This window comes from Podarcis raffonei, chromosome 15 (assembly GCF_027172205.1).
Source record: "Podarcis raffonei isolate rPodRaf1 chromosome 15, rPodRaf1.pri, whole genome shotgun sequence".
Taxonomy (NCBI): domain Eukaryota; kingdom Metazoa; phylum Chordata; class Lepidosauria; order Squamata; family Lacertidae; genus Podarcis; species Podarcis raffonei.
Genome location: NC_070616.1, coordinates 4,897,084 through 4,910,360, shown reverse-complemented (window position 1 = coordinate 4,910,360; position 13,277 = coordinate 4,897,084). Strand labels below are relative to the sequence as shown.

At 42.4% G+C, this 13,277-nt stretch overlaps 1 protein-coding gene across 4 annotated transcripts in view; it reads right to left on the bottom strand.

The window, feature by feature from the left end:
- Positions 1–12,971, bottom strand: part of BRIP1 (BRCA1 interacting helicase 1) — a 205,777-nt gene extending 192,806 nt beyond the window's left edge. For 3 of the 4 annotated variants that reach the window (XM_053367674.1, XM_053367677.1, XM_053367676.1), the window contains exons 1-6: positions 12,870–12,971; positions 10,610–10,737; positions 9,310–9,421; positions 7,370–7,558; positions 5,181–5,311; positions 3,224–3,349 (exon numbers count right to left, since the gene is read on the bottom strand). In XM_053367674.1, the coding sequence (XP_053223649.1) occupies positions 3,224–3,349; positions 5,181–5,311; positions 7,370–7,558; positions 9,310–9,421; positions 10,610–10,702 (651 nt within the window). In that variant the 5' untranslated portion in view covers positions 10,703–10,737; positions 12,870–12,971. The remainder of the gene's footprint in view (positions 1–3,223; positions 3,350–5,180; positions 5,312–7,369; positions 7,559–9,309; positions 9,422–10,609; positions 10,738–12,869) is intronic. The other variant, XM_053367675.1, reaches the window with a different exon arrangement.
- Between the last annotated feature and the right edge of the window lie 306 nt (positions 12,972–13,277).

Sequence of the window (13,277 nt, the reverse complement as noted above, 5' to 3'; positions counted from 1 at the left end):
GTGAAGGGGAAAAAAATCAATGGAGTTACCTTGGCAGACAATCTGACCTATTTGCATTTAATGGAATTTCAAAATTATTCAGTACTTAAAGAAACGGCTTTAACTTGGAACGCTATTTGAGCTCTGATTAATAAATCACTTAAAATTGTTTAAGAGATTTCCCGTCCCCAACTGGTTTTAAAAGCTTACAAGATTCCACTGAAACGAGCATGAATATTACACAGTAATGTAAAAGAAAGGCCCCTTCCATTGCTTTCCATAACATCCAAGGCCACAGGCAGCATTTACACACCCAAGTCATGTAATTTGGTCACCAATGTTTTGGTGACTCTCGGCCAAATACCTGAGCTGTCTCCACTGAAAAATATTACGTGTCCCAGCTGATTTTAGGATTCTAGATGACACCTTCAATTATTTATTTAAAGATTTATAAACCATGTTTTCATATGATATATATATATATATATATATATATATGCACATCAGTAAAGGTTAGCTGGATAAAGAATCTCTGGTTTGAAACGCCTGTTTGAATAGTAGTGTTTCTAGGAAAACATCTAATAAGGAGCAGTGGTGGCTTCTGACAAATATCTGTTGGCATGTGGGAGTCAACAGGATGACCAAAAATGTCCCATTAGAAGATCTCAGAAGTCAAGGTGGAGCATAAGGAACCAAGTGGTCCTTAAGGTACTTTGAGCCCAAGTTGTTCAGGGCTTTGTGAGGTAACACAAGAACTTTGAACTTGGTCCAGTAGCAAACTGGTAACCACTGGCAGCAGAGTGGCATGCTGCCAGTAGCCTGGTCCTGTGAGCAGTCTGGCTGCTGCATTCTGCACTAGCTCCATCTTCTGGATCAGACGCAAGATGGAGGTTTTATCTGTGCTTTCATACCTGCAACTGCTTATTCCCACAAACAAGGCACCACTTAGTGTCAGAGACAGAGAAACATGCATGAACTGGCCTTCACAGTTTCAAAAACAACTCATTGTTTTGGGTTAGGCACCTGTAGAGACAACCTTTCAAAGAATCTGAGGTAGTCCAAACGTAACATTGAACCACAGCTTGTAGAATTCAGCTTCCTGAGAATCTCAGCTTTGACTGGATAAAAAACTTCTTTTTTTGCCCTTACGACTGAGAATATATGTTTGAAAAATTGACTGCATGCAGATGTGACACTGAACTACAGTCAGCAGGGTGTGAATGAGTCTAGCCTCTTATTGGGCTCGCCCCTACTTTTACATTGCTTTTCATTAACCAGTTAGTGGCGTTTTTCTGTAGTTTGCGTGTCAGCTGTGGCTGGTGTCAAGCAAGCCAACTTCAAATAGTGGTTTTTGACGCTGGCACATTTAAAGGAACCATTGTTAATAGTTTTGGCAAGCTGCCCTTGGCCAAAAACTATAAGCAAAACTCGCAGCCCAAACTTGCTGGAGAAGGATGGAGGGGAGAGAATGCAAACCTTGGGGAAGGCTAGCCTTGTTTACGTCTGGTTAAACCACAGTTTGGATATCCAAACGTATTCTGTGTGCAGCTAATGCCTAGTAGAAGCCAGTGTGGCTCCTGGGCAAGATTCTCAGCGGACAAGGGTTGGGTCTTCAGTGTTCTCCATGGTTTGGTGCGATTCACCCAAGCCTCAGAGACACATGCACTTGTACACATCATCCTTTATTCACATGTGGTGATTCCCACCCTCCTTTCCTGCTGTGAGGTAAACTATGGTTTGCCATTTTGTCTGAACAAGAAGAGATTTTTTTTAAAAGAAATAATTGAATTTTTTGTTTCACTTCAAAGCTTGGATGAAAGCCTGGGCTGTTGTACATTCCAAAGGGACAGGGTTTATCTGAAGTCACTACTTGTGAAGCAATTTTGCTGAAGGAATCCCTATTGATTTCCCATAACCCTCAACTCCACTAAAGAAGGACGCTAACTATAGAAGCAATTTAATTGTGCAGTCACTGATTTTCAGTTAGACACTTACAACAGCAACAATGAAAATCAATACAAGTTGCCCAACTTATTAAGTCATTGTGGCAGCTGAGGTCATTAACTCACAGCACACACAAAAAGTAAGCACTTACTCGTGTCAGTAATAGTCCATGCGCTTGTTTAGCTGTTCCTATCATCCCTTCAAGAGGAGTCGTAAAACGAGCCAGCCCAGGCAGAGAACCAAACTAGCCACATGCCTGGGGTACAAAAATCTCTACAGCAGGAGCAACTGAAATACTGAATTTCTCTCTCAATACAGTGCACCTAAGAATTACTTGACATCAGAAAAGGTTGCCTATTGTATCTCTGCATGAGTCACTGCACTGGGATTGCCTTCTTCCAAGTAGGAGGCACACACAGACTGATTCACAGAAAGTGGTTGGGCATTTTTCAGAGTTGGCAATCACTTACTCATAACCGCTCTTATTTTTTAAAAAAACAACAACAATATTTATAGATTTCCCTTCCTCAAAAGAGCTCAAGGGGGTGTCTATCAAAATACAGCAAACTAAAAACATTATAACAAATCATTAAAACAGATAGAAAGTTTACTCCTGAGCAGCTATTATCAGATTGCAAAAGCCTGGGTAAATAGAAAGGTGTCCAACTGATGTTCGAAAGCCAGCAGCATGGGAGACAGACACAGCTCTAGGGGGAGAATGTTCTTAAAGTAAACTTCCTGGGGGTACAAGAGCAAAGCATCCATCCGCTTTTATTTTTGAGCCAAACCGTGTTTCCACTATTAGAAGGCTGGGCGACACTGTGGTAAATGAACAACAACAGCAAGTGGTTCAGAGTATGAAAGAAACATGGCAATAGAAAAGTGGCAATTCTCTCTCATTATATTCATTCAATATAAAACGGTTATCAAATAACATTCAGGTGATATATGCCACTATATAACCTCCACAAGAAGAAATGTCGACTATGAAATGCTAGAAAGAAAAAGGTCACTTTCTTTAAAACAAAACTGTACATACTATAAACATCAAAGGCCAGAGAAACCGAAATAAAAGAACATAGGAGAGATGCAAACTAAAGCAGGGGACGCCTTGAATACCAAGCCTGCCAAGGTCATTGTTGGAGTAAGAGCCTCTTAATGTTAAAGTGCCAGAAGGAGAAGGAGCAGGTGGAAAGGGAGCTTCAGATGGGCCAGCTAGAACACCTGGGTTTCTATGCTCAACTCTTCTGCAACAACATAATTGGTCTTTGCTTCTTGAATCCAGAGCTACCATACTTACTGTTTTGAGAGAGAAAGGGACCGGTTTTTCAGAGCACACAGTCAATTCCCCATTTTTCTGCTGCCGGTAAACCTCCAGAGCGTCAACTAATTGGGTTCCTTGGGACAGCCGGTGCCGTTTCCTTGCCTGTAAGGAACACCCAACATGCCTATAAAACTCAGGTAGGAGGCACAATGTCTCCTTTTAAGCCAGTGGCTTTACAAAAGTTCCTACATTGACGGGATTCCTTTCCCCACAACCAGTCTGTCATGGACACTGCAAAGTATTCTAGGCATTTGTTAGAGGACAAAGAGTTCACCTAGGAAAGTGGCCAGGCCAGCTGGATGTTAGCATGGTCCTGTATCAGAAGAATCCACCCTAGAATGTAACTGAAACTCCATAATGAGGAAGACATGAGTCAGACCACTGGCGTGTCTAGTTTGCTATTGTCTCTGCCATTTGGGTCTTAAGTTGCTGAGCTAGGACCCAACTATTGCAGGTGTGGGGAACTTGGGCACGGGGGCCAAATGCACACTTCAGGCTTCTCTATCTAGCCCTTGGGACTCTCCTGAAGCCACACACCCCTCTCCCAGACCATAACACTCCCCAGCCCTGTTACTGTGTCCTTTTTGCCTGGCTGGAACATGTCCTTTAACTGTGATCATGCTTAGTATTTGCATGGATGGCTGTATTTGTAGAAAAACCTTTGAGTGGCTGGAATGTCTTCTACTCTGCAAGAAAATCCATCTTGCCCCATCAGTTTCGGCCTCTGTTCCTTTCCATCCTCAAGAAAGTGCCCACAAAGTGCCCTTTAAGATGTTTGGGGAATAGAAAGGCTGCATGCTTTAACCAGTAAGATCAGGGACGAGGAATTTCTGTGGCCCTCCAAATGTTGCTGAGCTACAACTCCCATCACCCCCAGCAAAGAGGGACAATAGTCAGGAATAATGAGAGTTGTAGATCAGCAGTATCTGGAGGAAAAAAATATAAACTAAATTTTACATCAACTGAATTTTAGATTAAAAGAAATTCTAATTGTTGTGAGTCAAATGGAACAACATTTTAAAACCATTTTAGCTCTGGTGTTGTAACAAGGCATGAAAAACGTAATAAAGATGGCCTGTCCTTCCAAAATGACTAGCAGGTTTCATTCATTTTATGTCCAGTTATCTCACACTTTCTCCAGTATCTCAGAAAGTTATCTTTCGGTGATATGCATTTGTCTTTACATTTAGTCAGTTGATTAAAAGGCAGACGATAAATGAACACAAACATTTTTTTAAAAAAATCAGCAAACAGCCCTCAAACAAAGCACTTCAATTTTAAGATATGCCTGTAATTAATCTTGCCTTGTAAATGTTCCCAAAAGTTAATAGCCTGTTTAAAAAACCCAATTATTAGCCCATTGGCCACTGACAGGAGAAGAACAAAGAATTGAATTTAAATGCTGAGAACAGAAGAGGCAGCTTCTCTCCTCATTTCTATGAAAGGTGCAAAGGGGAAACTGAGGGCCCATCTAGACTTCCACTAGGAAGAATGGGTTCAAGTGGTTTTCTGCTTATCCCATGCTTTTTGGACACAGTTTCCAGCAGTTTTCTGTTTGCCCAACTGCTTTGCTGGGGGAAACCCAGTATTTAGCACTGAATTGGAGCAAGCGTCAAAAAGACCCGTGTTTTGCTGGAGGAAAGTGATGGGACAAGCGTAAGTCTGGATGAACCCTGTATGTCCCATCCATCCTCCGCAAACCTGCTCATTTATCTGCTTGCACTTCCTGGTCACTGCAAGCAACCAGACTAGTGCTTAAATACAAGGCTGAACTAACAGGCTTCTGTGGGAGAAACAGAAAAAAAAGCAATCAACAGTCTGGTTTGGGCTGTGACTCAGTCCTACTAATCTGTACATTTTTAATTGACATGCTGATCCATAATTGGACTGATGTATACCTGAATTAATTTTGCTGGCAGAAAACTTTACTCACCTGCTGGTCTGTTTCTAATGAACGAATCCTTTTCCTATCTACTATAAAATCATCATCTCCATCTTCATGCAAAGACGCCTGCTTCTTTGCAGATAGTTTGGAAGCGAGTGTGGTTCTTGAGATCTCGTCTGCTATGGCAACATATAAAGTAGAAAATCCCTATTATTTAGCCACTGTAGAAAAAACCAAATCACTACAAATATGGCAAGAATAAAATAGCACCGCCAGCTACCCACATTATCACAAAACTAGCACACAACAGAACATTAGAAAAGAAGTGAAATGCTAACATTTATAATTGAACCCAAAGCTAGCAAACTCCTCTGCTGGTCAGCAGAAAGATCAGTATGACCTCCCCTTCCCCAACTGCTTTGTTATGAATTTCTAGCTCCATCTGCACAATACATTTAAAGCAGAATCATACCACTATCAGACCCCTAATACACCCCGTAGAGCTACCATTTGCAGAGTGGTTTAATAGTCAATCCCTCATCTCAGAGAAGGTGTGAATTGTAGCTCTCTGAGAGGAATTGGAGCCTCCTAACAACTCTCAGCACCCTTAACAAGTTGTAGTTCCCAGGCTTCTTTGGGGAAGCCATGGATGTTTAAAAAGGTACGCTGCTGCTTTAAATGTGTAGAGCAGATGAGGCCTCTGCCTTGGGCAGTATACACCGACTCTGCTGCAGCACTGTGTGTTCCAAGGTTTCCATAGCTGGCTGACCATATTGACACTAGTGCTGCTCTCCAAAGGGATCCTTCTCATTTGTCCTATTATCACTGAATAGATGCTAGAGAAAAAACTATTCTTTATTGAATCTTATAAAAACCTTTTCCAACAAAATCTGGAAGCCAAAATAAAAGATAAAACAACCCTTCAATCCAACATTTTTCACGTCTCTGCTGTAACATTCACAGCTCCTAATGTAGCAGTGGGGAATCTCTGGCCCATAGGTCCAATTAGGCTCACCAAGCCCCTCCATCCCATTTGGCCACAGGGCCAAGCCACACCCAACTACCACCTATCACAGGGTTTCCCAAACCTGGGTCTCCAGCTGTTTTTGGACTACAATTCCCATCAACCCTGACCGCTGGTTCTGCTAGCTAGGGATGATGGGAGCTGTAGTCCAAAAACAGCTGGAGACCCATGTTTGGGAAACCCTGACCTAACATCAGGTATGGGACAGGCAAAGTCACAGCTGCAAACAGTGCCAAATAAAAGTATGGAACTTCCACAAGTTCCAGATCAGAGTCATTCTGCACTTTCAAGAAATAGGTCCTACACTTTGAAACTCCCTGCCCATTGATATTAGGTAGTCACCTTGATGTATTTTTTTGTGCCTGCTAAAAACTCTTTTGTTCCAGCAAGTCTAGCCACATGTAATTTCAACAGACTGTTTATTTTAAACTTCTTAAATGTCTCATGTTCTAATAAGGGTATATTTATTAAATAAACAAACACAAGTAATGGCTTAAAAAGAGCCATTCTTCTTTGCAGCCCCAGCTTTACCTTTGGTTCTCTCCCTATCATGCAGCTTTTGGAATGAACTGAAGATATTTAGGAGTTTCTGAGTGTCTCAGATTCCTTCCAAAAACAGTGACAAGGAAAGGTGTCAAATGCAAAAGGCACACTTCCAACAGTTTCTGTGCTAATTTATTTTTCCTGCACCTGACTTCAGCTGACTGGCAGGGGGGTCTGCCCTGCCCACCTGTCAATGCAGCCTGCAGAGGGTTGGGTTATTTTCAAATCCAATCCTCCAGCCAAAAGTGGTTCCTTACAGGGGTTCTAATGCAACAGTTCTGATATTACTGCCCTTCATCTGAGCATCACAGGGCAGCTTACAATATAAAAACACAAAAGTTCATAACCTTGTAATAAATGAAAATAATAACACACACACACACATACGGTTCAAAAGACCATGGTGCCCTGATTACTATCCCCCCTCGCACGAAATTGTGAATTGAACCTCAGAAGATGCTAACCCACATGTCGTGTTACTAACACATCTGACCAATAATTCCAACTTTTCCTTTTAAGGCCACCAACTATTGTAAAGCTTCCTGACCTAATTGCCTGGAAGCTATATCTTACAATGGGTCTTTGCAAGCTCACCCTTGAAGGACATCAATACTGCAAGTGCCCTTCAAAGCAGTTTAAGAAACTTTCCAAGAAGTCGTTTGAAAATTACCTTTGTTTCTTGACTTGGTTCCACTTTTCACGGGTGTCACTGTTTCACTGTTGGTGAAGGAACAAGATGCGTCTTGACTCACCGCTACACTGTTCTGGGCCTGAGCTGCATGACAGCGACAGCCACATGGCATCAAGGTCTCTGGCTTCTTGCATTCCTTTGAACATGGCAAGTCATCAAGCGGTTTGTCTGAAGAGCAAATAGGGGAATATTATTCACCTTCTTTTCAAAACTCCAAGAAAGAGGGAGCCCAGTGAAGATAACCTGGGACCTGATCCAGCTGGACTTCCCCCCACAACAAGAGTCACCCACCAAGAAGTGTTCCAGGAGAGAGGGCTCATGGTGTCATTTGCATGCCGTGACACAGAGAGGTGTGTGTTGGGAACAGTTTACATCAGAAAAGTTTCCAATGCCACAGAGCAGCGATAAATCCCCTGAAAAATATGAACTTCAAATTCAAAACTACCAAGCTGGCCTAATACAGTATTTGTTATTGGCAAGCATTCATTGTTACTAATGATCTCATGAAAAGGATTTTCTTTTCCCAGCAGAAAAAATGAAGCAATGAAAAAAATTCTGCTCTAAATCACTGATGTGGCCATCATTATCAGCACATTGGTGGGTTTGGGGAGTGTATCCAGGAATGCTTTGATTTGCAAACCCCTGTGGGATTTTTAAATTTAAAATTAAGCTCAGTATATAAATAAATAAAGTGTGTTTTAATGTTCTCAAGTTGAGTGGATATAGGATAAGGCGGCCATTCTGCTGGTGCAGCAACAATGCATCTACTACATCAGGACAGATAAAAGAAAGTGCTTCTTTTTGCAGCAACATAGTTAGATTATGGAATGTGCTCCCACAGTAGGCAGTGGCAGCCACCAGCTTGGAGGGTTTTAAAAGAGGACTGGACCAATCCATGGCTATAAATGGCTACTAGCCATCATGGTTATGCTCTGCCTCCATGGTCAGAAGCAGTAGTTTCCGAATACCAGTAACTGGAAACCACTTGGATCCTGGTTGCAGGCTTCCCACTGGTAGCTGGTTTGCCGCTGTGAAAACCAGATGCTGGTCTAGATGAGCCATTGGCTTGATCCAGCAGTCTCCTCTTAGGCTCACATTACAGCCCACCCCAGCATACCTGGGATCTGCCCATCAATGAGCTCAAATTTGAAATAATTAATTAATTGGGTGGCAGCTCTAAATATCAAGCGATGAGAATCCAGTAAGGTAACATGCCCAGACTGGACCAGAGTCATGCACTGCGGTGAGCTCAGACCTTACCCAACCTCCTCATCCTTGGAAGGTAGAGCTGCTTTTCCCTCGGATCGTAATTCCTTTTGTGCCCAGGGAGCCCACTGTCCTCCTGAATTGTATGCTAAACATTGCAGCAGAACTCAATAATGAATAAATGACAGTCAACAGCTACTTGAATAATTTACAGACCCAGGAAAAAAGACATCTTCCAGCCAACTGGGCCACATAATTTCAGGCAGCCGACTATGCATTTCCTATGCACAGGGTGACCAGAGGCAAAGGAACATGGGGAGATCCCAATGCAGATTCAGACCATTGGTCCATATAGCTCAGTATTGTCTACACTGACTGGCAGCAGCTCTCCAGGATTTCAGGCAGGGAGTCTCTCCCAGCCCTACCTGGAGATTCCAGGGATTGAACATGGGATCTCCCACATGCATAGCGGATGCTCTATGGCTCTTCTCCTCCAAAAAACGCCAGGATGGCTCCTGTACCTTTGAGTAAAAGAGGAATTTTCAGCATGAGCTGTTACACAGGGATAAAAAAGCCCCATCCTCCCTTGCCCTCAAACACCTTCAAATGCCCTGATTATCAAATACTGTCGCTTTTCTAAAATAAGCACAGCCATGCAGACGGGCCTCTCTAGGGGAAAGACTCCAAAGCTGAGACTCTACTAAATGGCTTACCGTAAAGTGACTGTTGCCATGACAATGCAGAGCAAAGCAACGCCAGGCTTTTCCCGCTTCCAGTAGGACTCTCCAACAGGCAGTGCTGCTTGGAGTTGAGCCCCTTCACAATCTGTGAGTAAATAAATATAATAAGCACAGGGGATTGTAAATCATCTTGAGTGAATGATATTAGTGCAGTAACGTTTTTTAAAAAATAATATCATCTGAAATACCCAGCACAGCCTAAGAAAGTATTTGCTCATCCTGGAGGAAACTATTAGGTTGCAGAGGGGTATGTTTTGTAGGTTCCGATAGTTGCTTCAATAAACCATAGTTCAAACTAACTGCAGTTCCCAGTACTGATGTTAACACCTGTGGTCAGTTTGCTAGGACACTAAGGAGCAGAGAGGAGTGAGGAACCCAAAACTCCAGCAGCTTTTTCACACCCTGTTTCAGAGTAGGATTGGAGAACCTGCAGCCTGCAGGTCAAATCAGAACCAGCAGATGTCCCAATTTGCCCACAATTCGCCCATTTTCCCCAAGCCTGCTCACCTGTCCCTCACCTGACCTCATATGTGTGGGACAAATGAAGACAGGGCTGCAAAGAAACAATCGGGAGCCTTATAGATGGACAAGGCTTGCTGTAAGTGCCAATCAGTGCTTTTTCCTTTCTCCTCCTCTGATGAGGCTGCATTTTAATGTTGTATTTTAATCTTGTTTTTTAAGTTGTATTTCAATCAACTTGTTTTTATTATTGGTTGTTAGCCGCCCTGAGCCCGGTCTTGGCTGGGGAGAGCGGGGTATAAATAAAATTTATTATTATTAGAACACATCCCACAGGGAAACACTTTCTTTGCCTGCAGTTTGATTTTAAACTATGTGGGGCCAAAGAAGCAGGGTTTGCAGCAGGTGCATATTCTGTTTCTTTTACCAGCGCAATTTGATTTCATAGGGCAAAGGCTTCACCTGACGTCAGGTGATGACAGGTGGGCAGTCCCCACCTACCTGTCAAAGTGACTCCAAGGCATTGGAAAAAGTCTGGATTCAGTCTGCCCCAGTTTAGAGCAATGTCCAAACCAGACCAAGATATGAGCATTATTGCAATTTTCATTCTCGGTTCTGTAAACATTTCTAAATGGTTTTGGGTTTGAGGTTTGCATTTGAAAAGCAAGCAAACAAACAAGCAAACCCCAAAACAAAACTCAACCATAAAACAGAAATTTTAGAAAACATTTTAAAAGGAAGACTACTAGAAAAGGTTGAGAAATCTGATTTACTTGACTGTAACTACAAATCTCATTGCAATGAATAAACTTACTGCATTCATCATAGCAAGCTGTGAAGGGTATGCCTTGCAAGGGAAGAGAATTTTCACACCTCCAATGGTGTATTCTGACGCTGATGAAGCCATAACCACATTGAGTTTTCAGAATTCTTGATTAAAATCTGCAAGATTAAAAAAAAGCGAAGTTGTTCTAAATGATGCACAGGATGCTGTAGGAACATGGCAAAAGCCACAAAGAATGAGAGAAAAATAAATGCAAACTGCTTGCGACTAGTAAGACATTTCATTCAGTCTTACATGAAGTTAGAGCATTAGTCCATCTAGCTCAGAACTGTCTAAAATGACTGGCAGTAGCTCTCTAGGATTTCAAACCCGGGCTCTCTCCAAGGCTGACCTGGAGACTCCAGTGACTGAACTTGGACCTTTCTTTTCCTGTGAAGCATGTGCTTGAACACTGAGCTTTTGTCCCCCACCTAAAAATAAAGTTTGTGTCCTCATGCCTCTGGATAAAGGGCTGAATTACATAGGAAGCTGCTTTACACCCAGTAAGACCATCAGTCCGTGTAGCTCTGTATTATCTACATTGACTGGCGGCAGTTCTCCAGGATTTCAGTTAAATATCTTTCACAATCTTACCTTCTTTGTAATCCACTTTAAACCTTTATTTACAATTAAATGGTATACAAATTATGTTAAAATATAATAGATGGTAATCAAATTTATGTATCAACCTTCCTCTTAGGATGGTACACAAGAAGCTAAAATGCAAAACAGCAATAATAATGGAAAGTAATCAATTATTTCAACAAAACCACTGTACGAAAGAGTAACCACACAAAAAAACCAAGAACACTTTTTAAAAAACCCGCTAGTTCCTAATGTGTTCGATTGTAGCTATGAGTTTCTGGCTTTTGTGTCAAAACAAAAAATTTTTTTCCTTCCAGTAGCACCTTAAAGACCAACTAAGTTAGTTCTTGGTATGAGCTTTCGTGTGCATGCACACTTGTGTATCTGAAGAAGTGTGCATGCACACGAAAGCTCATACCAAGAACTAACTTAGTTGGTCTTTAAGGTGCTACTGGAAGGAAAAAAAAATTTTGTTTTGACTATGGCAGACCAACACGGCTACCTTTCTGTAACTGGCTTTTGTGTGTCTGTGTACTAAAAAAAAGAAAGAGGGATGATTTCCAAAATGTGCCCAAATGGATGTTGTTGTACCTCATGCCCTAAGAATTACCGTATTCTCCCAGAGTTTTGGGTTGAATGAGGCTGGCAGGGGGTGAGGCTCAAAACTGAAGGAAACTTTGTGCCAGAGGAGATTAAATTTCTATTCCACCCTTCCTCTCAAAGGAGTCTAGACCAACCAGCAACACAATAATAAAATAAATGTTCATGTCGCTTCACAACTGCATACCCCAAAGTGCCCATAAAATATTTCAGGCCATCTTTGTACATAAGGGTAATAACAAGAGGTTGGTGGTTTTTAAAAAAATCTGTCTTACAGAAATGTTTGGGGTTTTTTTTTTAAATCAAGAATCAAAACACTCAGGTGTCTGGTTTTTATTTTTAATGGCTTGTGAAATGCTCAGTATCGCCATAGTAGCCAAAGTCAGTCCTACTCCTAAGTAAGCCATGGAAAGTAATGTGCCTGACTAACTTAGGTCTATCGATTTCAATAGGCCCACACTCAAAACTAGAACTTAGTTGGATTCTCATCTATAGACTTGAAGCATCGCCGTTTAATAAGTAACAGCAACCAACTTGTGTATGGAAAGAAAAGCAGGGGAAGAAAGCAAATTTTGTCCCACTCAGCCATAGTTGGAAGAGACCCATTGAAATGAATGGTCCTCAGTCCTATCCACGCATTTCAATGGGGCTACGCGGAGCAGGGCTGACACGGATACAACCCAATGTGAAATGTTTTTAGGACAACTATTATGTGGGTTTTGAAACACCTCCTCATACTTCATGTTATTTTGAATTCTGATTTATAAATAACGAGGGAGGGGCGAGAGAGAGAGAAACGCCGCTTTTCTTTCCTCCTAAACTTACGAGGGTTTATATACAAAAATATACACAAAGAGAGGGATTTATGTACTATATATATATAGTAAAATATATGTAGCTGCTCCTTCATCGGGCAGAATTAACGGTCAACATACGCTCCCCCCCCTTCAAAAAAAGGATAGAATAGCTAAGGAATCCTCCTCCCCTCTACGCTTGCGAGTTGGACTCGCCCAGCACGCGCGTATCAAGCCCAGGCCCGCGCGCGCAGAAGAGCCGCACTTTTTACCTCAGGAATCGGGTTCTCTTCAGTTTAGACAAGCCCTCCTTCCCGCCTGTTTTTCCTCATCCCACTGCGCCCGTCTCCATCCGGCACTTTAGCCAATCACTGGTGAGACACGGGCTTCCGCCGGCCAATCGAGAGCCGCGAGCGGGTCCAATCCAAACGTCCTGGGATTATTCTAATCGGAACTCAACGCTTGGCGTGTCTTCCGGGTTCCTGCTGTTGCCTAGGTAGCCGCTCGTTTAGTGCGGCCTACCTGAATTTCAGGCGTCTCTGCCTCCTCCGCTAAATTTCCCAAGGTGGAGATTCTCTGGCCATCGCTTACCACATTTTTTAAGGATGTCTGTGCCATGTTTCGTGACAAAAACCCCATAAATCATAATCGCAGAATTGGCAGGAACCCCAGGGTCATCT